This window comes from Carcharodon carcharias, chromosome 8 (genome assembly GCF_017639515.1).
Source record: "Carcharodon carcharias isolate sCarCar2 chromosome 8, sCarCar2.pri, whole genome shotgun sequence".
NCBI lineage: Eukaryota > Metazoa > Chordata > Chondrichthyes > Lamniformes > Lamnidae > Carcharodon > Carcharodon carcharias.
In genome coordinates, this window is record NC_054474.1 from 141,182,575 (window position 1) to 141,207,863 (window position 25,289).

The window sequence follows — 25,289 nt, forward strand, 5'->3', positions numbered from 1 at the left end:
TAATATGGCATCAAAGAAACGCCAGGTTCCCCCTTTGCAGGAACCCCAAATGCTTATATGTATGTCCATTACGGTCCTGAAATTGTCCAGTAAGTTTCTGATTGGGTTAAATGGACTCAAGGTAAAGGAGAGAGCTTCCCACCAGATGGAACTATTAATTGGGACAGAATTGAGCGCTTATAACATGTTTTAAGGGAGGTAGATAGTCCGCTACTGAATGTTCTGTAATTTAAAAAAATGAATTGATCTAAGTTACAAGAGCTGTTTGTGCTGAAGAGAGAGAGAGAGAGAGAGAGAGAGAGGGTACCCCTAGGGGGTTAATGAGCAATTGACAAGGAGCAACAGAGAGAATGTGAACTTTTGTCAGTTTGAAGGTCCCTATAGGTGAAGCCTTCAAGATCCCTTTATTCCCCCACTGCTCTTGAAGCTTTGTTTAGAGTTAAGTTCAATATTATAGGAGTATCGATACATACTTTTATCTATGTGTTTGTTTGTGTGCAATGAAGCATTTGTATGTGAGTTTTCTTCCCTGAATTGTCTTTTCTGTGTGTAGTTGAGCACTTTAGAGACAAAACCCCATATTAGATTAAAGGAAAAGTATATTCAAACATTCCAAAGTTTTGAGTATAAGGTTTGAGCTGAGATTTCTGGCAAAAATCATAATTTGAAGGTAGTGTAAAGATAAAACAATGCTTGCCTTTGTTTGAGATGAACCAACCCTTGTACCACCCCCTTGCAGACTAGTAAGGAATAACCCTCATCATCAACTTCCAAGCTGATTGGGATTGATACATACGAATTACATTAACTCATACAAGTCAGTATTCTAAAAATTCTGAGGGAAAAATTACCTGAAGTTCAAGGGATTCTAGGAAAACCAAAAGGCATAAACATATGGTCTAAGTGGTTCCAATGGAGAAAAGGGGTTTCTTTTGAAGAGATTAATTAGATATGAAAGGAAATCTGCATCCCAAAGCACTGTAATTTGAATCTGGGACAATCTTGAGATGTAAAGTGCAGTGCAATTTAACAGGTTACTTTTGAATCACTAGGATGCTAGCTAAGATAAAGAATGTGTCGATAAACATACGGAAATTATAACTTGGATACAAATCATTACACATGAAAAAGAGGTTGTTTTAATTTTAATAGTGCAAATTACAGTTCTTACAAAGTTTAAAAATTTGAGGTTTGGTTCCTGATAAAGTTCTCAAAAGGGAATTTTCATTTTAAAAGGTTTGACAACAATTGGCACTAATTCAAATGCTGCAAGCTTTTGTATTTGTAAAGTCTGTTCCCAAAATATGAAGCTAAGCTCAAGACCTTGACAAAGTTTGGCAGAAATACAATCTTTGGCCAAGTTAATGAATCTGGGATAATTCTAAAAGAAAAGGGTCAGACACAATTTAGGGGGTTACTTTTGAGACAATAAAGTGTTTGAGAAGAAGAAAAGGAAGCAAAACATGTCAATACCTGATTTCTGTTTTTAAAACTATTATGAGAATATTTTATTTATTTTAAAGTCTCTCCAGGCAACCTGAACAAGATAAGATGGTAGCTGTTGCATGTGTAAAATGGTATGAGGCAAGTAGGAGAATGAGTTAGGGAACGAGGACATAATGTACAAACTGGTTTAAGGGAAATGAATTTGATGATCTGGCCATCAACTGAGGCTTTGGAACTGCCTAATGAGTAAGGAAACATTTTAAACAATCAAGACAATAGAGAAACTGATTTCAAGAGAATCAAGATGATCATGGTCAGGAAAAAAAAATCTTAGAGGTAAAATTATCCAGTGTCTCTAGTTGAGGCAATTGAAGGGCAAGGAGTGGGGGTGCCTATCCAGATGGATTCAGATCAGGGAACTCATTTCACAGGAAGAGTCATTAAAGAAATGTATAAATTTAAATTTAAACTGAAATTCCATACTCCCTACCAGCCACAGAGCTCAGGGATGGTGGAAAGGATGAACTGAACTTTTAAAAAAAAACAATCAAGAGACAGGGACCAGCCCAATATTTTTAATGCATCGTGGGCTACCCCAAGCAGGACTGCCAGGTTCGCCCCATTTGAAATGATAACAGGAAGGGCCATGCAATTACCTGAAGGCATTATAGTAGGAGACGTAGGGCCACTGAAAGGAAAAATACAGGACAATGTAAGGGAATTAAGTAGGCAATTACATGAGTTGAGAGAGGAAGTTAGAGACTGACAGATGATTAAGGATATGGAAACAGGCAAATCCAAAGAGCAACTACGGACCACCCCCCCCCCGCCCCCCCCAACGTGGGGAAAAAGGTGATGGTCAGGATGTGCTCAGAGCGAACAGGCCTGGACCATACGAGGTCATTATGACAGGTGATACATGCGCAATTGTAGATATGAGAACGAGAGCCGATGTTAATGTCTCCACAGATCTACGATCCTGGTCATGGGTGTATTAGTACTGGCAACAAGGATGGGTATCATCACTGCTCATCCCGCACCACAGGAGGAACTTTAGTACAGCATGGACAGTGCCGAATGCGACATGCAATGGGGAATGATAAACGTAACAGTAGGAGAACAAGTACTTTCAAATTGTAGTAAGGCTTTGCTTCAGATCGGGCAAGGGAGGTCCGCTGCAACCCAACCACCTTCCACATCTACTTCCACAGTCCATGTAGAGATAATTGAAGCCCCACAAACCACACCGACTGACCCATCTTGTCCGACTATGCACCCAGGACCGGCAAATGGTTTGGTACTGGTTAATCAGAAGTTTTGTATGATAATGTACACCATGAACTGGTACCCATCATCTTGAATGTATCCAGTGATGCTCAACCCATACCCAAGCACTCTATACGGCTCTGACGCGCCAATTGATGACTGAAGCAGTTCAGTTCAATGGTGAGATGCGATCAGGCTTGGGAACCGTGTTAAGTGCAGCCTGATAAATGATGCCGCTACGACATTCAATATAGGGACATCATTGGTTAATCCAAAGCCTGGCTACCATGCTCGGAAGTCATGCGGGAACTATCAATAAATTAATTGAAATAGGAAAAGATATTTCAGATGAAGCGAGCAGAAATGATGTAGGCAGCACCTATGGATCTTGGGCACTGGAACAAGCCCGAGAAAATTTAAGACAGATTAATGAAGGGGTAGTCCCTTTATAGGTAACTAATGAGCATTTACGGAATCTCTCATGACACAAGAATCATGACTTAACCGGTTGCCAGCTCAGAAGTTTAACACACATATATAGAATGAATGTTGAATGTATAGTGAATAGTAATATGCTAATAGGCATTGTATTAGTAATACCTGTCATACCTATGTCAACACCCGGCAGGACATTATATAGAGTAGAAAATATTGGGGCAAAGGGGGGATGAACAGAATGGCACAGCAGATGTGGGTTGCGCCTGGGTTTTTCGCCATGGCAGCTAAAATAGCTTCGCATTGTCTGCTTTGTCAACGATATAACCCAGGCAAGACACCCACAGTGACTGCTGGTACCGGACCCCAGCCATGGGGCCCGTTTGTACACCTACAAATGGACTTTATACAAATGCCTAAATATATGGGATATAATTACGTTTTAGTTATAGTATGTTTGTTCTCACGATGGGTGGAGGCATATCTCACCTGATGAAATGATGCTGTTATTGTTGTAAAATTGTTGTTGTGAGAATACATACCCAGATTTGGGATACCAGAGATTTTAATCGAGTGATAATGGGCCTCATTTTACAGCTGAAGTGATAAAGGAACTGCTGAGGGCCTTACAATGCAACCATCACCTTTCCTGCCCATACCACCCCCAGTCTACTGGGGCGGTGGAAAGACAAAATGGTATTCTGAAAAACAAACTAGCTAAATTATGTGAAGAAACCAGTTTGAAATGGCCTGAAGTTCTACCCTTGGCGCTCATGACTATGCGCTCTCACCCTAACCATACCACCTCCCTTTCCCCTTATGATGTTGTAATGGGACGTCCCATGCGCCTCCCGGTGGCCCCATCTTTGTCTGCTAGGGAAATGGACATCCACGCTATGGATGAGGGAATGATTACATACTGTATAGCGCTCACTAATTCTCTCAAGAGCTTGCATATACAGGTAGTAGAAGCTCAGAAAAAGCCCACCATTGAAGATTGCCATCAGTACCAGCCCGGGGACCTAGTCCTGGTAAAGACCTTCAGGAGAAAGAACTGTTTGGAACCTCGATGGGAGGGGCCTTTCCAAGTCCTGCTCACCACCCATATGGCTGTGAAGGTTGAAGGTTGTCCCTTGTGGATCCGTGCATCGCACGTCAAGCGAACGCTGACCTTGGATGGAAGTGCTTGTGCAAGAACTTTAACTGAGCCATCAGAATGCTGACTCTGATTTGGATCCTGTCCTGCATGGTCCTTGCGGGGGCATAGACAACCAACTCTGTGGTTCAATGAATACAGGCCATAGCCTCGCAAGTTAATCGGACTAAATGTTGGATTTGCACTCAATTTCCTGTTAACCCCTCCTCCTCACAGATGCATTTTCTGGCTTTCCCCGCAGATTCCGCATGGTCCCTAGGTAATACAGGGGCCCTCATCCATCAAGTGCCCATTTGGAGACGGGAGCCCGCCTTTGTGGTTGTTAAGGGGGAGGCCTGGCTATGTGTCAGGAGAAATTATACCAAGGGTAGCACTCAGAAATATATTCATATATAACATACGGATCAAAGAGATCAGCCCCAGGGCAGTTTAACATCTACACGGACATGAGAAAAAGTCCATACTTTTGTCTACAACATTTCATTCTGCACAGCAATTCAAGCATTTGCTTTGGTACCTGCTCTGAGGGGATTGGTGCTCTGGAGTCTGAATTGCTGGTGTGAGCCTGCTGCTTTCGGACCCCACAAACCCGCTGTCCGTCTCTGGAGAAACGATGCGTTCCTGAAAAAGCAGAACACACTCGTCAAAACTGTTAGCTAGGCAAAGATCCTTTATCGGTGCAAACATTTCTTGATCTGCATCCGAAAAACGAACAATAAAAGGTGCCAGAGATTTACTTAGAGTGAGGAAATGAGAATCCAGCAACTCTTTACCCCAGTCATTGGCACCTGTCAGACAGTGTTCATGAAGGAACACAGGGACAAGAGCTCCTCCTTGCCATCAGTGAATATTCCTTCCTTCAGTACTGAAAGGGATGGATTTTGAAAAAAGATTTAAAGTCACCTACAATGCAATTTTAAATTCAACAATTAAAAAGTTAGACAGTTTCACCCTTCTTATAAAGTCAATAAATAAACATGTCTTAATTATCATAAAACCACACACACACACACACACACACACACACACACACACACACACACACACACACACACCCCTTTCTGATTGAGATATCTGACATAAACTTTGGTGACAGCCAAGCTGCACCATTACAGCCAGTTTTGCGTCGTTATCCTTCATCTCCTCTTTTAAAACCCTGCTTAAAACTTATCTCTTTGAATAAGCTTTCTCTTAATTATCTCCTTCTTTGGCATGACAACCTCTTTAATCTGATTTTGCTTTGGTAAATGCCTCAAGATGTTTTTTTTTTCACATTAAAGGTGTTGTAGATGAATAAATTGTTGTTACCCATGACCTGGTGAAGGTGAATAAAACCAATAGCATTTTCACAAAGCCAATAGCACTTTTAATTGGTTCTGATGACATGTCACAGACCTGAAACTTTAATTCTGTTTCTCTCTATACAGATACTGCCAGGCCTGCTGGGTATTGCCAACATTTCTGTTTTTATTTTGTTCCAATATCACTTTATCTCTATCTAAGTCAGTTATTACATAGAATTATGAGGGATATACAGCACAGAAACAGGTCATTAGTCCAACCAGTCCATGCCGGCTTTTATGCTCCACTCGAGCCTCCTCCCATCCTTCCTCTCCTAAGCCTACGACTGTAACCCACTAGTTCTTTTAATGGCAACCTTGCTCTCTTTATTTTGCCATGGTACCAAAGGGCCAAGTTGTGAGGAACTGAAGAATGTGATGATGCTGTAAGGTCATCTTGAGGGGCCTTTGTATAGATCAGGGGGCTTGACGAACAAAGCTTCATCTCTGAAAATATCCAAATTTTGAAATCTCTGACTGCTGTCTGAAGTAAATTCTCACTTACCAGTTTCCAACCTGCATTTTGACCAATGGGACCACTCACGCGGGTTGGATCATTTTGTTTACAAAAGGGATTGTGTCACTTTTAAATATTGTTAGGCTCCGCACAAATTACTGCAACTGTGATGATCCAGCTTAAAATAATTATATCAGAGAGAGAGAGCTCATTAAGCTTTTGTGATGGTTGTTGTTCCTTCACATTCACACTAAAGGCTCAGTGTGTTCTACTGTGCTCCACATCTTTAGTCAGCTCAAATGCTGTAGCAGGCGTTAGGCTGTCAGTACCAATTAATGTTGGGAACATATAATGGAATCAGAGCAATGAGACTGTAGTCCTGCAGCACATCTGCTGCCATCTGGTGTAGCTTCCTAAAATTACAAGAGTTCTCAGCGAATGGGAAACTGCTGGCAACCTGGGATCTTTGGATGAGATTAATATTATGAGATTAATATTAATACGTCAAATGAAAGGAACTGACCAATTATGAGTCTCTAACTTGGAGTGTTCCATGTCACAAACACTTTAATCACAGAAGATGGTTCATCTTCAAGGACCAAGAACATTCTGGAAGAATTTGTGTTTTTTTAAAAGACACTGTCCCTTGAAGGGTTATTGCAAGGCCTCTGTTTGCTGCTGTTTCTGGAAAAGGAAGCATTTTACAAGAAAAATTAAGCAGTTTTTAAAAAAAAATTGGAAACCTCTTGACTGCAGTGTTTACAAAAGGGTCACATGGTGGTTTATGGCTTTAAAATAAAAGCCGTGTCTGGAAAGCTGTTTTTAAAAGCTGGTAGGATTTGAGAGAAAACAAGAAGGATCAACAGCTTGGGTAAAGAAGACAACTGCTCCAGAAGCTACAGACCCAGTCAAAAGTAAAACGTGAATGGAAGTTGCTCTACATTCTGAAATTGACTAGCTGCAAAGACCACCTGAAAAGTAGTGCAAGAGTCATCAGTTGTTCCAGTGCTGAGACCAACCATATAACCATTTCAAGGACTCCATCATTTTAATTCCACTTTTAACAGAATTCCTCGATTTTTATTGGTTTTTTTTTTCATTCACGGGATGTGGGCATCACTGGCTAGGCCAGCATTTATTGCCATTCCCTAATTGCCCTTGTTCAGAGGGCATTTAAGAGTCAATCACATTGTTGTGGGGTCTGGAGTCACATGTAGGCCAGGCCAGATAAGGAGAGCAGATTTCCTTCCCTAAAGGGCATTAGTGAACAAGATGGGTCTTTACAACATCATTAGACTTTTTAATTCCAGATTTTTATTGAATTCAAATTCCACCATCTACTGTGGCGGGATTCAAACCCGAGTCTAGCGATAATACCACTACGCCACTGCCTCCCCTCAATATGTGTGTGTGTGAGTTGGTGTATTTATAAAAAATAATTATTACATTTTCATATCCTTCTATCAACAAGTCTAGTTTTATAATAAACTAATAAATTTGGTGAGCATTGAGTGGTTATCCTGAGATTTGTAGGTAAAGCACACATTTGGCCATATAGCTAGCTGGAGAAATTGTTTAAATATACGTTGTGACCCAAGGAGTAGTGGAACTAGAGACAGGCTGCACTTCTTCCAACCCAGTTGTAACACATAATATTACTTACACGCCTTTGAGAGAATCTAGGGCAGCAATGGCTTTTGATACATTAATCCATCGACTGATAGACCCAATCTGAAATAATTCACTGCAGTGTTTAAATTGTCTTATTTTTGAATCAAACAAAATGCCTCAGAATGTTAGTTTACTAGTAGTATTAAGTCTGTTACTATTTAACTAGAATTTCTAAAAGATTTTCTGGCTGATTTATATTTCTAGCTCTCTGGCATTTGGTTTTTTAAATAATGGCAGACTGTATAAACGCGTTTCATCATTGAGGTAATAGCAGGAGATGGTTAAATTGAAGCATTTGCCCTCTTCAGTTAACAACCAATCTGCGATTTTTAAAGCATATATAATTTACAATGTCAAGGAGTCACTGAGGAATAAATTTATGCCAAATTATTAAAATCTACTGTGACTACAGCATTTTGACTGAAATTGTTCTGAGGACAATGTAGGGTAGGAATTATTCCAGTGTCAATCAACAAATTAAAACAGAGTGCTAGGGAACTGAATAACATAAAGGTGCACACACTGAATAATCTGTACTGTATCCTCAGACAAGTGGTGTATAACATTGATACATGGTTTAGATGATAACTCATGAGAGTGAGTTATTATTCAAACTAAGTTTTTGGATTACTGCATCACTCGTAAAGAAAATGTGAGAAGGTTATGGCAATTCTCAGATGTGGCATCCCCTTTGATGCTGATGGTGTCTGTCGGTGCTCTCCCTGTCACTGAAGGCGATGCTGTTTGCACTACAGAGCTTCCAACAGCTCCAATATTGAACATTGACTGCTGGAAGTTAACATGGTCATTATGTATGAAACAGTCACCGTTCATTGGAGTATTGTCAAAGCAGGCACAGGAATGGCTTTCATGTGTGCAATTTTAAAGATACCTCTTACAAATGAATTATCTTGCAAGTTAATCCATGGCATTATGACTGAAGCTCGAGTCTAACTGGGATTAGGTAGATTTCAGATGGTGACTTCAAATTGATGCCCAGTTCCCTCCCGAGGTTCTCCATAGGACTAAGTCCAGCAAGGCTATATGTATTTGAAACATTAACTGAAACAAAGGGCTGGTGGCGGGCACGCTCAGCGGTGTGAGTGAACAACACAGTGAGAAGGCTAGAAATCAGTTTCACAACGTCGTGAAACCAGTTTGTGATCATCTGCTCAGCCTGTCAATGGCAGGTCGCATTTCCCACTGTCGGATTTCAGGAACCTTATTGTAACACATCTGCATATCATTATAAGGCCAGCCCACCAGAATATCACCCCCACCCCCCCACCCCCCCAACCCAACCCACCCCCCCCTTGCCGGATCATCCGCCCACATTGGCACGATTGCACGCTGGTGCAGAATACGTCTTGACAAGTGTGACATGCAGAAGTCGGGACTTACCCGCCAGGGCCTTGCTGACATTGCGGACATCCGAGGAGCAGAAGATGCTGGAGCCCGGCACATGTGGCACACTGAATGACATGCTGGGTGGATTCTCATGGACATGGCTCTGCTACGAAGCAGCGCACGGAAGTTGGAAAGGAACTGTTCAGGGTCTGCCCACAACGAATAATGTTGAGGGGGTAGAGAGGAAGGTCCAGCTGTGTTTGGGAGAGGAAGGTCTAGGATCGACTGTGAGAGGAAGAGGTGTCAGCGGGGGGGGGGGAGGGTTCTGAGGTTGGGAAGGGGGGGAACAAAGGTGTCGGGGGGGTGAGGTTGGGAGGGGGGAATGAAGGTGTTGAGGGAGAGGTTGGGGGGGGAATGAAGGTGTTGCAGAGGGAGGTTTGGAGGGGAGAGGGAGTACAATGGAGGAGAGGGTAGCAGGGGGGCAAGAGGGCGACTGGGGAAGTAAGTGCAAGGGGGTGGAAGGTGTAAGGGAAGGCGTTCGGGGCAGGAAAGGAGAAGTGCAGAGAGGGAAGGGAGTCCAGGGGGAGGAAGGAATGCAGAGTGGGGAGGGAGTAAGGGTGAAGGAAGGGGTCGGCTGGAGGAAGAAGTGAGGCTAGAGGAGTTAGGAGAGGGGAAGGAGTAAGGGTGGCGGAAGAAGTAAAGGTGTCTGAAGGAGGGAGAAGGAATAAGCGGGTGGGTGGAGTCCGGTGCGGGGGGAGAGGATTAAGCAGGTTGCGGGGGAGGAGTTTCAAGGGGGGAAGGGGTCTTGAGTCGGGGGATGTCCAGGTGAATGTACAAGGGAGGGATCTGATGAGTCCATGACTGCCTCCTGAGACCAAAGCCCTGAGCTACTATGCAGCGCTTCAAATTCAATTCAAGAAACAGGCTTCCAGGGGAGACAATAGCTGACTATGTGGCCATTTTAAAGGTATTAAATGAACATTGCAAATTCGGAACATCTGTTAGCAATATGTTGAGAGACCGACTGATATGCAGGATTGGAGGTGATACTATTCAAAGACTTTTGCTAGCTGAAGCTAATCAATAAGGCATTAGAATTAGCCACAGCCATGCAGAGTGTGGAGAGTGCTGTTAGAAATTTGGAAGCTGTAAGAGGTACACAAAATGGCGCCGTCCATCTGGTAGGGCGGGACAGACCGGCAACAAAAAGCGCAAAAACTTCAGACCCCACAGAAAGGCAGGAAATACCCCCTATGTACAGATCAGTAAAAAACAGCAGTACCACAGTGAAAACCCACAAAATGAATGAGAGAAATGCATCCAGGCATCCAATGGGTGATGGACAATTTAAACAAGTCGAATACTTTTTTTGCCACCGCTATGGTTACATAATGTGGCACTGCAGAGATAGACTGAGACAGCATTTTAAAAACAAAGGGAGAAATTGTGAAATGTGTCTCATGGAAGAACCAGGAGAAATAGTTTCAGACAACCATTCATTGGGCGAAATTTTGCGGCAGTGGGATTTTACATTTCCGCCATAGCCAATGAAGTTTAGAATGTCTCCCCGCCTTTTCCAGCCCTGTTCCCTCCAAAACGGGGTCATAAAATTCTGCCCATTATATAACCTGGAAGTGGGTAGAACTGAGACAATTCAAGTAGTCACTATGGCCAAAGGACAATCCATTAAGATGGAAGTTGATACTGGAGTGAAGATGTCCGTCATTGGAGAACATATACTCAGACACTTGAATAAAGGAACCCATCCTTTAAGATTGGAAGTTTCGGACACTAAACTGAGAACATACACAGGTGAAGAAATAAGACTGAAAGGGTTATGTCAAGTCTCGGTGATGTATGGAGATCAATCTGAAAGGGTTGCCCTTGTTAGTAGTAGCTAGAGAGGGTCCCAGCTTAATAGGCTGCGATTGGATCGAACAGATTAAATTGAAATGGGCCAAAAGTTTTCAAATTACAATGAAAGGTTTACAGGAATTGTTGCGAAAGTATGCTTCTGTTTTCAACAACGGGTTAGGGAGGATTCGAGAGCTACAGGCCAGAATCCATCTGCACCCAGACACAACCCCCAGATTTATATGAGCCAGACCAGTCCCTCTATGCTCTATAGGACAAGGTTGAAACCGAACTGAACAGACTGGGAAAATCAGGCATCCTACTACCAGCGCAATTTTCTGAGTGGGCGGCACCCATCGTACCTGTACTTAAGCCGGGCCAAAGCATATATTTATGCAGTGATTATAAGCCAACTGTCAATAAAGTGGCCAAACTTGATGGACACTCGATAACCAAGATTGAGGAATTATATTTTGAGTTGGCAGGGGCACCACATATTCGAAATTAGACATGAGCTATGCCTACCAGCAGGTAGAGTTGGAAAAGGACTGACTGACGATGAACACTTAGCAAATCTTGAAGAGGTGCTCAAATGCTTCGCACAAGTGGAGGTACGTTTGAAACAAGAAGTGTCTGTTCCAAGCCAAGGAGGTAGTTTGCTTGGGCCACAAGGTTGATGTGCAAGACCTGCATCCTGTGGAAGAAAAAGTCCAGGCCATTCGTGAGGTACCACAGAGCTTAAGTCCTCCTTAGGCATGGTAAACTACTACAGCCAATTCCTCCCAAATGCCTAGATGGTGCTGGTCCCATTGTACGGCCTGCTTAAGCAGAACCATTAAATAGAGTTGGCAAGCCCTGCACCAGGATGCCTTCCTGAAAGTGAAGCGATTGTTAAGATCGTCGAACTTGTTGGTCCACTTTGACCCCAAGAAGGAATTAATTTTAACATGTGACGCATCCCCTTATGGAGTAGGGGCTGTCCTTTCACATTGGATGGCAGGTGGTTCCGAATGACCCATTGGTTATATATCTCGCACACTCAGTGTTGCAGAGCGACGCTATTTCCAAATTGAAAAAAAGGGCTTATCCACTGTGTTCGGCATTCAGATGTTTCATCAATATCTCCATGGTTGCCATTCCCATATTATATCTGACCACAAGCCTCTACTGGGATTATTTGGAGAAGATAAAGCGATATCCCCCATCAGCCCGCATCCAGAGATGGGCACTAATGTTAGCCACCTACGAATACACTTTTGTTCACCGTTCGGGTAGTCGAGTTGCACATGCAGACACACTAAGCTGTCAGCTAATAACGGGGAGGCTCCGATTCCCCAGGAAGTTAACTTAGTGCTAAACTTCTTGGATTCGTGCTCTGTTCAGACCAGACAAATCTGTGAGTGAACAAGCCGGGACCCACTATTATCTAACGTCCAGGCGAAGGTCTTGAATGGTTTGTCAGGTGGACCTAAATCCGAGGGGATGAATCCTTATGCTGATCGCAAATATGAACTCTCTTGCCAGGATGGCATATTTACTCTGGGGAGCAAGGGTTATCGTGCTTCCGAGGGGCGAAGGCCGTTATTAGCCGAGCTACATGGAGCTCACCTGGACATTAGCCTGTGGAAGAAAAAGTCCAGGCCATTTGTGAGGTACTTGCCCCATGAAATACCACAGAGCTTAAGTCCTCCTTAAGCATGGTAAACTACTACGGCCAACTCCTCCCAAATGCCTCAATGGTGCTGGTCCCATTGTACGGCCTGCTTAAGCAGAACCATTAAATAGAGTTGGCAAGCCCTGCACCAGGATGCCTTCCTGAAAGTGAAGCGATTGTTAAGATTGTCGGACTTGTTGGTCCACTTTGAGCCCAAGAAGGAATTAATTTTAACATGTGACGCATCCCCTTATGGAGTAGGGGCTGTCCTTTCACATTGGATGGCAGGTGGCTCCGAATGACCCATTGGTTATATATCTCGCACACTCAGTGTTCAGGTAGTCAAGTTGCACATGCCGACACACTAAGCTGCCAGCTAATAATGGGGAGGCTCCCATTCCCCAGGAACTTATCTTAGTGCTAAACTTCTTGGATTCATCCTCTGTTCAGACCAGACAAATCTGTGAGTGGACAAGCCGGGACCCACTATTATCTAACGTCTGGGCGAAGGTCTTGAATGGTTTGTCAGGTGGATCTAAATCCAAGGGGACGAAGCCTTATTCTGATCGCAAATATGAACTCTTTTGCCAGGATGGCATATTTACTCTGGGGAGTAAGGGTTATCGTGCTCACACACAGCTATTTGTGGTGGCCAGGCATGGACTTGGACCTGGTCAAACACTGTCCTCAATGCCAGCAGGTGCAAAAGCTCCCCTGTTCAGCTCCATTGCACCCCATGGGAATGGCCGGGGAGGCCATGGGTGTACCACCACTTCGAATGCGTGGGACCCTTCTTGGGTGCAATGTTCCTTTTACTGATTGATTCCCACTCCAAATGGATGGACATCTATGAAGTCTGGTCGCCCACATCAGCTGCCACGATAAACTGCTTGCAGCAGAGTTTTACAGTGCATGGGCTGCCGGAGGTCCTCATGTCCGACAATGAGACCGCTTTTACCAGCGGGAAGTTCCACATGTTCACAGCCCTTAACCCATATCAAAACCTCAACCTATTACCCAGCATCGAACGGCATGGCTGAGAGGGCAGTCCAAACCTTTAAATCCAGGATGAGAAACATGGAAGGGGATTCCATCAGCACGAGATTGTCCCGGTTCTTGGTCATGTACCAGACCATGCCACACACAATGACCGGCATTGCCCCTGCAGAACGACTGATGATGAGACGTCTCTGCACCTGCTGGACCCTTATCCGGCCAAATTTAGATGGGAGGATGGAGAAAAGCCAAGAGGTGCAGAAGACCAGGCACGATGGTCATGGTCACGAAAGAATTTTCACAGTGCAAGATGCAGTCCTCGAGAAGAACTTTGGTGATGAACCCAATTGGCTGTTGGGTGAGGTGAGTGCAGCAACTGGACTCTCCTATAATGCAACAGTAAACGGCCGAATAATTGGACAACACGTGGATTATCTCCGCAAAAGAACGCCAGTCCCACAAGAAGAAATGCTGTCTTCATCTACGCTCGAGTCTGTTCCGCATGTAGAGGACAGGTCACATGATTTGGAAGTACCGGCGGGGCTTGTGGGACCCGAGGGTGTCGGCGAGACAAACCTACCAGTTTCCACTGAGGAACCTAGTGGACAACTGTCCCCTGAAGAGAAGGTCTCGGAAAAACCAGCCAAGGCTGTTGAACTCCGACACTCAATGCGTCCAAGGAAGCCTCCTGGGAGACATGATTTGTAAACAGTTATTAGTGTAAATATTTCACATATTATCAAGTTTGTCAACTGTATTTTTTAAGTAAAGGGGGAGGAATGTGGTGAAGTGGAGTATCGTGTACCTTTAAGAGAATGCAAGTGGACTAACCATGTGACAGTATTGACCAATCACTGTACAGCGTAGGCTACTGGTTAACTGTAAATCTAGTGCTGGAATTGGCTGTGGGAGCATGCAAGGATTTAGTGCTCTGTCTTCTGTTGCAATAAACAATCACAGTTTGTTCTTATGTCAGTCTCGCTCTGACATTGACAGTGAGCGTCAACTAACAAGTGTACATGAAGGCGTGTAATTCAAGTTTACTTGACCAGTGAATTCATAGACTCAAGACATAAAAGTTTCCCTCTTGCATTGCCACTTTAGGAACTCACCCTTGGCTCCTGCAATGAAGTGCAGGTCTGCACATACCTCCATATTCTGCCGGGCTAGGGTCTCCATGGCATCCACCATCCTCCCCATGGAGATCTCCATATGTGCACATGTGGGCACCGCTTCATCAGAGGGTGGGGGGGGACACCTCCAACTCATGAGCCACTCTGCTGAGGGCTTCCAACAGTTCTGTCAGACATTCCCACACCTTCTGCTGACTCTTCAGGGTGAGTTGGGAGGCCAAGTCCAGAGGTTCGTCATCTGACTCAGGCCTCTCAGATGCCTCTTCCCCAGCTGTCCTCCGAGTGCCGGGGTGCTCGGCTGAACCTGCCTCCTCCTGCTGCAGACACGTGTCCGTACAGTGACCACCGGGTTGTGAACCCAAGCCTGCTCTAGATCTAGGTCCCACCGAGATGTGTCTCTCTGCTCTGGTGGAGGGTGTGGGTAAGCGCTGTGATGGGTCTTCCGGACTGCTTATTTCCAGCTCTTCATTGAAGGAGGTGTCCTCTTGGTTGGAAATGAGGATGTGGATGGAGTTGAGGGACCGGCTGGCTGTCTTTCGTGCGGCGGTTCTGGGCTGGAAGCACTCAGAGGTGTGTGCCTGGCTGCACTTTAAAGGTGGCGCCTGGCATGATGAAGCGCCAAGGTGATGCCATGGTGGGCGAACGACATCCTGCCCAAACGGCATGCTTCCTGGGAATGCATAATTAATGCGAGAGGATTGGGACGATATGATGCGAGAAGCCACCATTGCGACCAGCAGGTAAAATGTCGATTTCCCCGCCTTCTACCGTACATGGTTCAAAAATGGGACGATTCTGCCCAAAGTTTTGCTGCCAATACTATAACTATAACCTCCCTAGTCCAGAAATTCAAAGTTCAGAAACACCAGTTGTCCAGAAATTCTTTGAGCAGACCCAAGAAACTCATAGACTCACCACTCCACTCTGTGTACTGCAAGAAATCGAGAAGGCATGGCCTCGAGGGACTGAGGTCAGAAAATGGTGGGTGGTGGGCAGGAACGCTGTGACTCTGTAGTGCCAGAAAACACAACGCAAGGTTACAGAGTACAAGAGCGAGGAGGTCATGTTGAGCTTGTATAAGGCACCAGTTAGGCCTCATCTGGAATACTGTGTTCAGTTCTGAGCGCCATACTTGAGGAAGGATGTGAAGACATTGGAGGGAGTACAGAGGAGATTCACAAAAAAGGACTGTAGCTATGAGGATAGTTTGGAGAGGTCGGGACTACTTTCCTTCCAGAGAAGAAGTCTAAGATAGAGGTATTCAAGATCCTGAGGGGTATGATTAGAGTAAATAGTGAGAAACTGTTCCCACTCAAGAAAATAGCAAGAACCAGAGGGCATAGATTCAAAATAATGGGCCAAAGCAGTAAATATGATGTGAGGAAAATTTTTTTCACCCAGAGGGTGGTTGGAGTCTGGAACAAACTTCCTGAAATGGTGGTGGAGGTATTCAAAAGGGAATTGTATTGCTACCTGAAAAGAAAGAATATGCGAGATTGCGGGGATAAGGCAGAGGAGTGGGACTAGGTGGAATGCTCTTTCAGAGAGCCAGTGCAGACTTGACGGGCCAAATGGCCCCCTTCTGAACTGTAAAAATACTGTATTACAATGTCTCTGTCTCTCTCTGAAAGTCTACTTCTCTATATTTCTGTCTCTAACTCTTGGTCTCTCTCTCTCTCAATCCCTTTCTCCGTCTCTCTCTCTCTCTTTCCCTCTGTCAGTCTCTCTATCAGTTCTTTTCTCCCTCTCTCTCACTCTCACTTTATCAGTTTATTTCTCCATCTCTCTCTGTCTCTTGTTTTCTCTCTGGCTCTCAGAACAGAAACATGGAAGGAAGAGTATTTAGGTAAGTGAAACAATTTTTTTGCTGCTTTATACTGTTATCTCATAGCCTTATGTTTTACGTAAATATTTGTATCAACAGTGTTTGCCAGTTCACACGGTAGTGGTAGGCATTCTAACATCATTCTATAATCCAGAAACTTCTGAAATCCAGAAATGACTTAGTCCTAACCATTCCTGACTGGAGAGGTTAAAGTGTATTAGTGTTTTAAAAATCCTACTGTACAAAAATTAGCAACACTGCTGTGTACTTTTCTCAAAAATTATGCATATTTACAGCAACAAAAAGTAGGATATATGCATGATTTGGATTCTGATTGGCAGAAAGAACAGTGAATGCAGATATGGTCACAGCTGCATGTTTATAAAGAATTGCATGACAAGACAAGATCTCTGACTCTGCCTGTCCAGCTGTTTCTTTGAACTGCAATTCATAAATCCATAGAAAACACCAAGCTAAGTCCAACCACTTCCTGCTAGCCTCAAACCCCTCCTGTCCTCTCGTACCACAAGTCAGGAAGTTTTATGGAGACTTCACTAGTACCCTCATTCTTTTGTGTTGAAATTCTAAAGTGAGAGATTAAGATAACTTTAACTTTTTTAAAAATAAAAATAAATAAAATGAGAGTTATCGGAAAAGGTAGGAAATGATGAAAGAATAATGGCAGGCCAAGTTCAGTTCAAACAACTCTTATATATTATCTGCTGTGCAGATGGACAAAGGCTGAGGAATAACAATGCAGAAATATGCCCTCAGTAAACATATCAATTGTCCAGTAATACAGCACATATCATTTTGGCACTGGTACTGTTTTTGGGGCTATCGGGATACATTTTCCACTTGGGAGCATTTTTTGCAAGCTGGGCCATTATGCAGCTCGCAATCAGCACTCCCAACTATGTGTGGCTTTGCTCAGGGTTTTTGTCTCTTCCCTCAGGGTTTGGGCTTGCAGTGCAGTTGGGAGCCACCAACCTGTGCAGAAGGAGTGTGGGTGAAGAGATGGGCTGGTGAGAAGGCCCGCCTCTGTTCTTGGCAACAGCAGCACAACTTCTAACATTGTTTAAAGGCCCCCTAAATCTTACCACTCACCCCCTCATTCCCCCCATTTATCCCCTGCCACCCCATACCCCCTCAATGCATCCCCATGTGCCCTCCGTAGCCACTTACCCTGTATCCACTATGTACAGTCTTCAGATTCCATGCAATAAAAATGGAAAATATTTTATCTTCCTTTGGGAAAAAATAAACCTCTTACCATCTAATAGGAACCTCCATCAAGCACACTATCATTGATACTGAGAAAAAAATCATTCTGCCATATAAAAAAAGCTTGTAATACTTGTAATCCTATTAGCTATCAACAAACTAGAAACCACATCAAAGGCATAATTTGTTATCACAACCTCTTAAAATTCTCATTCATTCTCATATGAATGGAACACCTACTATGCTGAAATCCATTAGCACTTGAAACTCATCCAAGCATTCATAATAGTCACAGCTGCCAAAACAATAGTGTACTCTCTGAGATGAAAAGAACAGAAGGTGCTCATTTCAAAATTTCAAAGCAGAATTCCTGAAATGCAATAGATGGGAGCAGGTGATTAGATTATTTTCAAGTGTGAAAAGCAGGGTTTTTTTTATATATGCCAGAGCTGTCACTCCATTCAAACCACAGTTCAAAAGAAGACAGCACAGGATGTTTTTAACATTTTTCATTTCATTATAGTTCCTTTCATTGGAAAAGCACTGCAATGAATGTGAACAATTACAAAATGTTGGTCAATGTTAGAGTCAACATACCTTTGCAGGACAGATCCCTAAGATGAACCATTGCATTAAAAACATGTCTACATTATAACATAGAACCGAATAGTGACATCTGATGGACTGAAAACATTTTAAACTTACCTTTCAGAATGTTCCCAACCCCTCTGCTGGTTTTTCATTTTCTTCACAAACTCTCAAACCTAGTGTGTTTTTAGTGGGCTTCCAAAGCCCCGCACCATCAGATGAAAATCCAATTTTCGTCCCCATTTAAAATGGGCAACTCGACCTCAGCAGAGGCGGGTACGCATTTTGTACAGTAGGCATTCCCAACCCACAAAAAGGCCCGAGGAAAATGGCATGAGAACAGGAATGGGGGGGAAAATTGGATTTCCTCCAAAAAGAATCAAAGTGTGGCCATTTGCACACCAAAACGCACCTCTGCACCCAGAATTGGAAATTTGGCCCAGATTGTCCGATGGAAATCGTTTTCAAGGTCCGCACATATGTATATGAATGCACACGTGGAAAGCTGTTCATTGCTCTCCGACTTTCAGTATCTAATTCAATGCTAAGAAAGTGCTGATGGGTTAGTTAGATCCTTTCTCATGTTAAATGTTTTCACATGAAGCTTTAAGACTGTTCAGTGGATGTCCTGGACGGCTCAAAGTTTGGCTTGTGTTCACATTGTAAAAGAAAGTTTGAACGGCTCCCAGATCAATACTGGGAAATTGCAGTTATATTGTCCTTTTAAGTCAGTGACGCAATAACTGCATCACATCAATGTTGTATGTGCTACGTAAATATTCCCTGAACATTTGATTGATTTTCAACTAAGTCTGTTTAGGGAGGGAGGTAAAATGACCACTGGAGGGCACCATATAAATGGATGGTAAAATCTAAAATCATCAGCAATATAAACAGCGTCCTTTTGTGAAACTGAATAAGCAACAAATGTCATCTCTCATCGAGGCCATGTCTCTGAACTTGTCCATTTATAAAAGATAAGTGCTTATTGAAGTATAGTCTGAGGTTTTCAAGGTTTGGCTTAAGTGATCTGCACTTTCTACTAAACATCTGTGTATGGTGTTAATTCTCAAGGTATTGAAGAACCTTTGTGATCTCTTGTACTGTGCTATTTTATCTTGAAGCAATGAGCCTTAAACCTAAGCAAGAGGCTGGGGAAGCAGCTGTGGCTTCCTCACTGGCTAAAATCACAGAATGTTTACAGCACAGGAGGAGGCCATTCGGCCCATCGATTCTACAGGAGTTTTCTGAAAGACCATTCTACTTAGTCCCACTCCCCTGCCTTATCCCTGTAACCTTGCATATTCTTTATTTTCAGACAGCAATCCAATTCCCTTTTGAATACCTCGATCAAACCTGCCTCCATCACCCTTTCAGGAAGTTCGTTCCAGACTCCAACTGCCCTCTGGGTGAAATTTTTTTTTCCTCACATCACTTCTATTCCTTTTGGCCATCATTTTGAACCTCTGCCTTCTAGTTTTTTATGTACTCTTGAGCAGGAACAGTTTCTCACTATTTACCCTGCCCGTACCCCTCAGGATCTTGAATACCTCTATCAAGTCTCCCCTCAGCCTTCTTTTCTCCAAGGAAAACAGACCCAACTTCTCCAATCTATCCTCATAGCTACAATTATTTATCCCTAGAATCATTCTTGTGAATCTCCCCTGTACTCTCTCCAATGCCTTCACATCCTTCCTCAAGTATGGCACCCAGAACTGGATGCAGATGAGGCCTAACTAATGTCTTATACAAGTTTAACATAACCTTTTTACTCTTGTACTCAATGCCCCTATTAATAAACCCTAGGATAACATATGCTTTATTAACTGCACTCTCAACATACCCTGCCATCTTCAATGACTTATGCACATACACATCGAGGTCCCTTTGTTCCTGCACCTCCTTTAGAATTTCTCCCTTTACTTTATACTGTCTCTCCGCATTCTTCCTGCCAAAATGAATCACCTCACACTTCTCTGCATTGAACTTCATCTGTTACTTGTCTGCCCAATCTACCAATGTGTCTATGTCCTTTTGAAGTTCAAGGCTATCCTCATCACAGTTGACAACATTTCCAATCTTCGTATCATCCACAAATTTTGAAATCATGCCCTGCACACCACAGTCTAGGCCATTAATATATTTTAAAAGTTCACGGGTCCCAACACTGACCCCTGGGGTCCACCACAGACCTTCCTCCAATCTGAAAAACAACCATTTATCACTACTCTCTGGCCATTGATATGAAACATAAAGTGTTCAGTCCTATGAGTATTTGAAAAGGATGTTGGTCAGGAACCACGATGAATGGCTTATACCTTAAGTGTAAACCTTTATATTCACTTTTCAGGTTTTGGAGTCTTGCTGTGTATTTAAGTATTTTTTTGATTTTTATGCTTTTTTTTCTTTTTATATAGCCGGTCAGTCACTTATTTTTCTTGATTACAGACGTTTACTGACAGAAAATTTGGCATCGTAAGTATATTCCCCTCCCCAAACAACAAAACTTTCCACATGTATCACAATGTAACTGGCTGCAGTTACCTCTAGAGGGACTGATGTGGTTTGGTGTAGAGCTTTATGAGGCATTTGTTCAGGAGAAGCAATTCCATCCACACAAGTCAGACTTCTTTGGCACGTAAGGTCCCTCTTTTCTGTTACGGAGGCTCCTTTTGAGTTGGGAGTCATGGTGCGTAGCCTGATTTCGGCAACTGCAGGTAACAACTCTTCTCTTTGCAATACTAGCCCATAGCTGTCCTTGAAAGCATTAGAGAGCGTGGGTTCATTTTGTATTGGTTCATTCCTGTAAAAAATGAAGAAAATGTCATTAACCGAAGGCTAAGAAAATCAATGACAATGTGATATAGAACACTCAATATTAAAGATGCTGCATTCGAGGGGGCAGTGTTGTATCAAATTCCATTAAAATGACTGCTGATAGCTGGTGGGCGTTAACCACTGACAATGGATCCTCCCAGCTTGCTACTCACGGTTCTGGTGTTTTCCTGCTGTATTTATCAGGATCATCTTTAGGAGTCTTTATCCCTCCTTCTTGGATTAGGTCTACCATTCCCATCTCCTGGGCGTGTGCAGTTGGGGGTGACTGAGGAGATTCGGGGTTTTCCCTCTTCCTATCAAGGCCTAGTGACAAAGGTAAATCCTTGAAGTTTTTACATCTGGAAAGCAGAAAGGAAATAATTTGTTTACACTGAAAAGAGAGGAGGGCAAAGTTACAAGGCCTTGAACTGTACTGAGGGGCTCAGAGTCTTGAACAGAAGGAAAGCTGAAGTGATTCGTGAACGTTATTTGAGCACCATGGATTGGCCATTGCTTTGAATTCCTCTCTGCTTCCTTATGCATTTCGGTATCTATCCCCAGAAAATAATGCAGCAACTCTTCAGGTCATTGTTTTCAGTAGCTTAGATTGGTAAGGCCACTTTAAGAAGATCAATCTTCTACATTATATTGATCAGGCAGCAGAGAATTCAGGCTTTTTAATATTTTAGTTACAAATGAAGAATCCAAAATAAAGGAACGCTTATGTTTCAACCCTTTTTGCACAAAAATGTTTTATATATGACAGAACTCTCCTCCAAATCATCAGAACATTGTTTACAAGACAATCACCTTACAACTTTGAAGTGAAATTCAGTGAGTTTATATTGTATTCAAATGTCTGGACAATACGGGCATTCACATAACTTCCTGTAAGTGTCCCTGCTTGTCTGAGGGGATTCTTCAGTCAAAGCAACTGTTTTAAAGATTTTGATAATGGTATATCATGTGTACCATTAAAAGTTTGCAATGCAGCTACTGTTGGGTAGACATTGAGTCCATTTGCAACTATGGCATCTTATCTGTCCCCAAGATGAGCTTCTGACCTCTCCATTACCAACACTGTCTACTTCCACCTCTGTAACATCGCCTGCCTCCACCCCTGCCTCAGCTCATCTGCTGCCGAAACCCTCACCCATGCTTTTGTAGCCCCTAGACCTGACTATTACATTGTACTTCTGACCAATTTCATCTTCTATGAATTTGAGTTCATCCAAAGTTCTGCTGCCCGTATTCTAACTCAAACCGAATCTTATTCACCCATTAGCCCTGTGCACACTGACCTACATCGGCTGCTGGTACAGCAACACCTCAATTTTAAAATTCCCATTCTTGTTTTAAACTCCCTCCTTGGCCTCGCCCCACCCTATCTTTGTAATTGTCTCCAGCCCTACAATGCTCTGAGATCTCTGCACTCCTCCAATTCTAGACTTTTGCACATCCTTTATTTTCACAGTTCTTCCCTTGGTGACTGTGCCTTCAGTTGTCCAAAGGTCCTAAGCTCTGGAATTCCCTTCCTAAACCTTTCTATCTTTCTCCCATCCTTTAAGAACTCCTTAAAATGTACTTTTATTACCTTTCCTAATTATCTCTTTATGTAGCTCTGTAGCAAATTTTGCTTGATATTGCCCATGTGAAGCCTTTTGAAAAGTTTTACTATACTAAAGGTGTGATTTAAATACAAATTGTTACTGTGGTGGTGGTGCTGGTGGTAGTGGTGAGGTAACTCATTGTCATCAGCACCTATCAAAACATCATAGGCTTCAAATTCACAATTTACCAATGCAGTCGGTAGCAGGCAATGTGGTTGGCCTCAGAAGAAGGACTTAGAAATATTATCCTTATACCTGTAGCAGCTCTTCGTGAGAGTTTTTGTATTTTTATTTTTAACTTAGGTCTGGCGTTCACGGGAAGGGAAGGTGAGAAGGCTCACAATGAACTTAATTCTACTTCACTCAGGATTCTCACAAAGTTAACTTTTGAATCTTGGTAACTCTTATTAAGTTAATATGAATGGGTGCTTTCTGCTAATATGCAAATTTAGAGATTTAAGTCTTCTAATTAGAAGGCTTCACACTTATTGAAAAACTTGCACAAACAAAGCAATGAGAAATAAATCATAAGGAATTAAAACAATACAGTTTTAGTATTCAATTCTTAAATAAGCCTCTCCTTCACTTAGATTAAAATCCAGCATCAGAGAATTGTGGAACTGCTTGATAAGGATTATCTTTGGGATTTTATTTAGTAGAAAATGAGAATATAAAGATAACTGTTGCTGATGCTCTGAAATTATACAAATGTTCTCATCAATCAGTTCCTCCAGAAACTGAGAACAAAACCAGGAGCTTCTCAAGCTAAATCGTTTGACTAGCGTCACAAGAGTAACTTGGTTCATGAATTTGAGGTTGCAATATATTGACCACTAAATTGTGAAGCAAATAACTTGACTGAGTTCAGTATTATTTATTGGAATTTCCTCATGGCCAGAACTGTGATGTTTCATTTACAGACATTAAGGGATTATTCATAAGAACATAGAAACATAGGAACATAGTAGCAGGTGTAGGCCATTTCGACCATTGAGCCTGCTCCGCCATTCAATTAGATCATGGCTGATCACCCATATCAACGCCACTTTCCTATGCTATCCCTATATCCCTTGACATCATTAGTATTCAGAAATCTATTGATTTCTGTCTTGAACCTGCTCAATGATTGAGCTTCCACAGGCCTCTGGGGTAGACAATTTCAAAGATTCGCCACCCTCTGAGTGAAGAAATTCCTCCTCATCTTAGCCCTATATGGCCTCTCCCTTATTCTGAGACTGTGTCCCCTGGTTCTGGACTCACCACCCAGGGGAAACATCCTACCTACATCTACCTACATCTACCTTGTCTCGCCCTGTAAGAAGTTTGAAAGTTTCAATGAGATCACCTCTCTTTCTTCAAAACCCTAGAGAATACAGGCTGAGTCTTCTCAATATCTCCTTCATAAGACAATTCTGTCAATCCAGGGATTAGGCTGGTGAGCCCCTGTTGCACTCCTTCCATAGGGATATAGGGATAGCACAAGAAAGTGGCGTTGATGTAGACGATCAGCCATGATCTAATTGAATGGTGGAGTAGGCTCAATGGTCGAAATGGCCTAACCTGCTACTATGTTCCTATGTTTCTATGTTCTTATGAATAATCCCTTAATGTCTGTAAATGAAACATCACAGTTCTGGCCATGAGGAAATTCTTCCTTAGTATATCCTTCCTTAGTTAAGGAGACCAAAACTGTACACAATACTCCAGGTGCAGTCTCACTAAGGCTTTATACAATGCAGCAAGGCATCTTTACTCCTCTACTCAAATCCCCTTGTGTTGAAGATCAACATAGCATTTGCCTTCCAAATTGCTTGCTGCACATCCAGACTAGCTTCTAGTGACTTATGAACAAAGACACCCAGGCCCCCTTGGACAACAATATTCACATGAACTGGAATGAGACTAATTAAGTAATGAGACCAGTTAATCTAAACCACACTCACTGGTCCAAAAGTTGGTCAAAATGATCATCCAGTTGCATCTTCTTGTGCTTAAGAGTTTCAGGAAAGGCATCTCCATCCTCACTTTCTCCACTCACAGAGCTCACCTCCATGTCCACCGTACCATGTTGGAGTGCTGCACTTGGAACTGTGCTCTTCAAAAACACAAGAAATGAGCATTAACAGTCCTCAGCTCAGCAAGTTATGTTAATTAGATGAGCTTGGACAACAATAAAATGAATCACAAAACAGCTAAGAAGATCCATATAAAAGAAAGCACTTGCATTCATATAACACCTCTCATATCCTCTTGGTGGCCCAAAGTGCTTCACAAAAAATTAAGTACTTTTAAAATGCAGGGATTCTTGCAATATAGGCAAAACTGCAACTAATTTGTGCACAGCAATGTCACATAAACGGCAATAAGATGAATGGCCAGATAAGCCATTTTGGTGGTGTTAATTGAGGGATAAATGATGGCTAGGTAATGAGAACGTCCCTGTTCTTGTTCAAATAGTGCTATGAGATCT

The 25,289-nt window shown here is 42.8% G+C and overlaps 1 protein-coding gene across 2 annotated transcripts in view; it reads right to left on the minus strand.

Moving 5' to 3' along the window:
• akna (AT-hook transcription factor) overlaps nucleotides 1-25,289 on the minus strand; it is a 209,241-nt gene that overhangs the window by 35,325 nt on the left and 148,627 nt on the right. For both annotated transcript variants that reach the window (XM_041193982.1, XM_041193983.1), the window contains exons 11-14: nucleotides 24,763-24,914; nucleotides 21,383-21,568; nucleotides 20,937-21,195; nucleotides 4,821-4,924 (exon numbers count right to left, since the gene is read on the minus strand). In XM_041193982.1, the coding sequence (XP_041049916.1) occupies nucleotides 4,821-4,924; nucleotides 20,937-21,195; nucleotides 21,383-21,568; nucleotides 24,763-24,914 (701 nt within the window). The remainder of the gene's footprint in view (nucleotides 1-4,820; nucleotides 4,925-20,936; nucleotides 21,196-21,382; nucleotides 21,569-24,762; nucleotides 24,915-25,289) is intronic.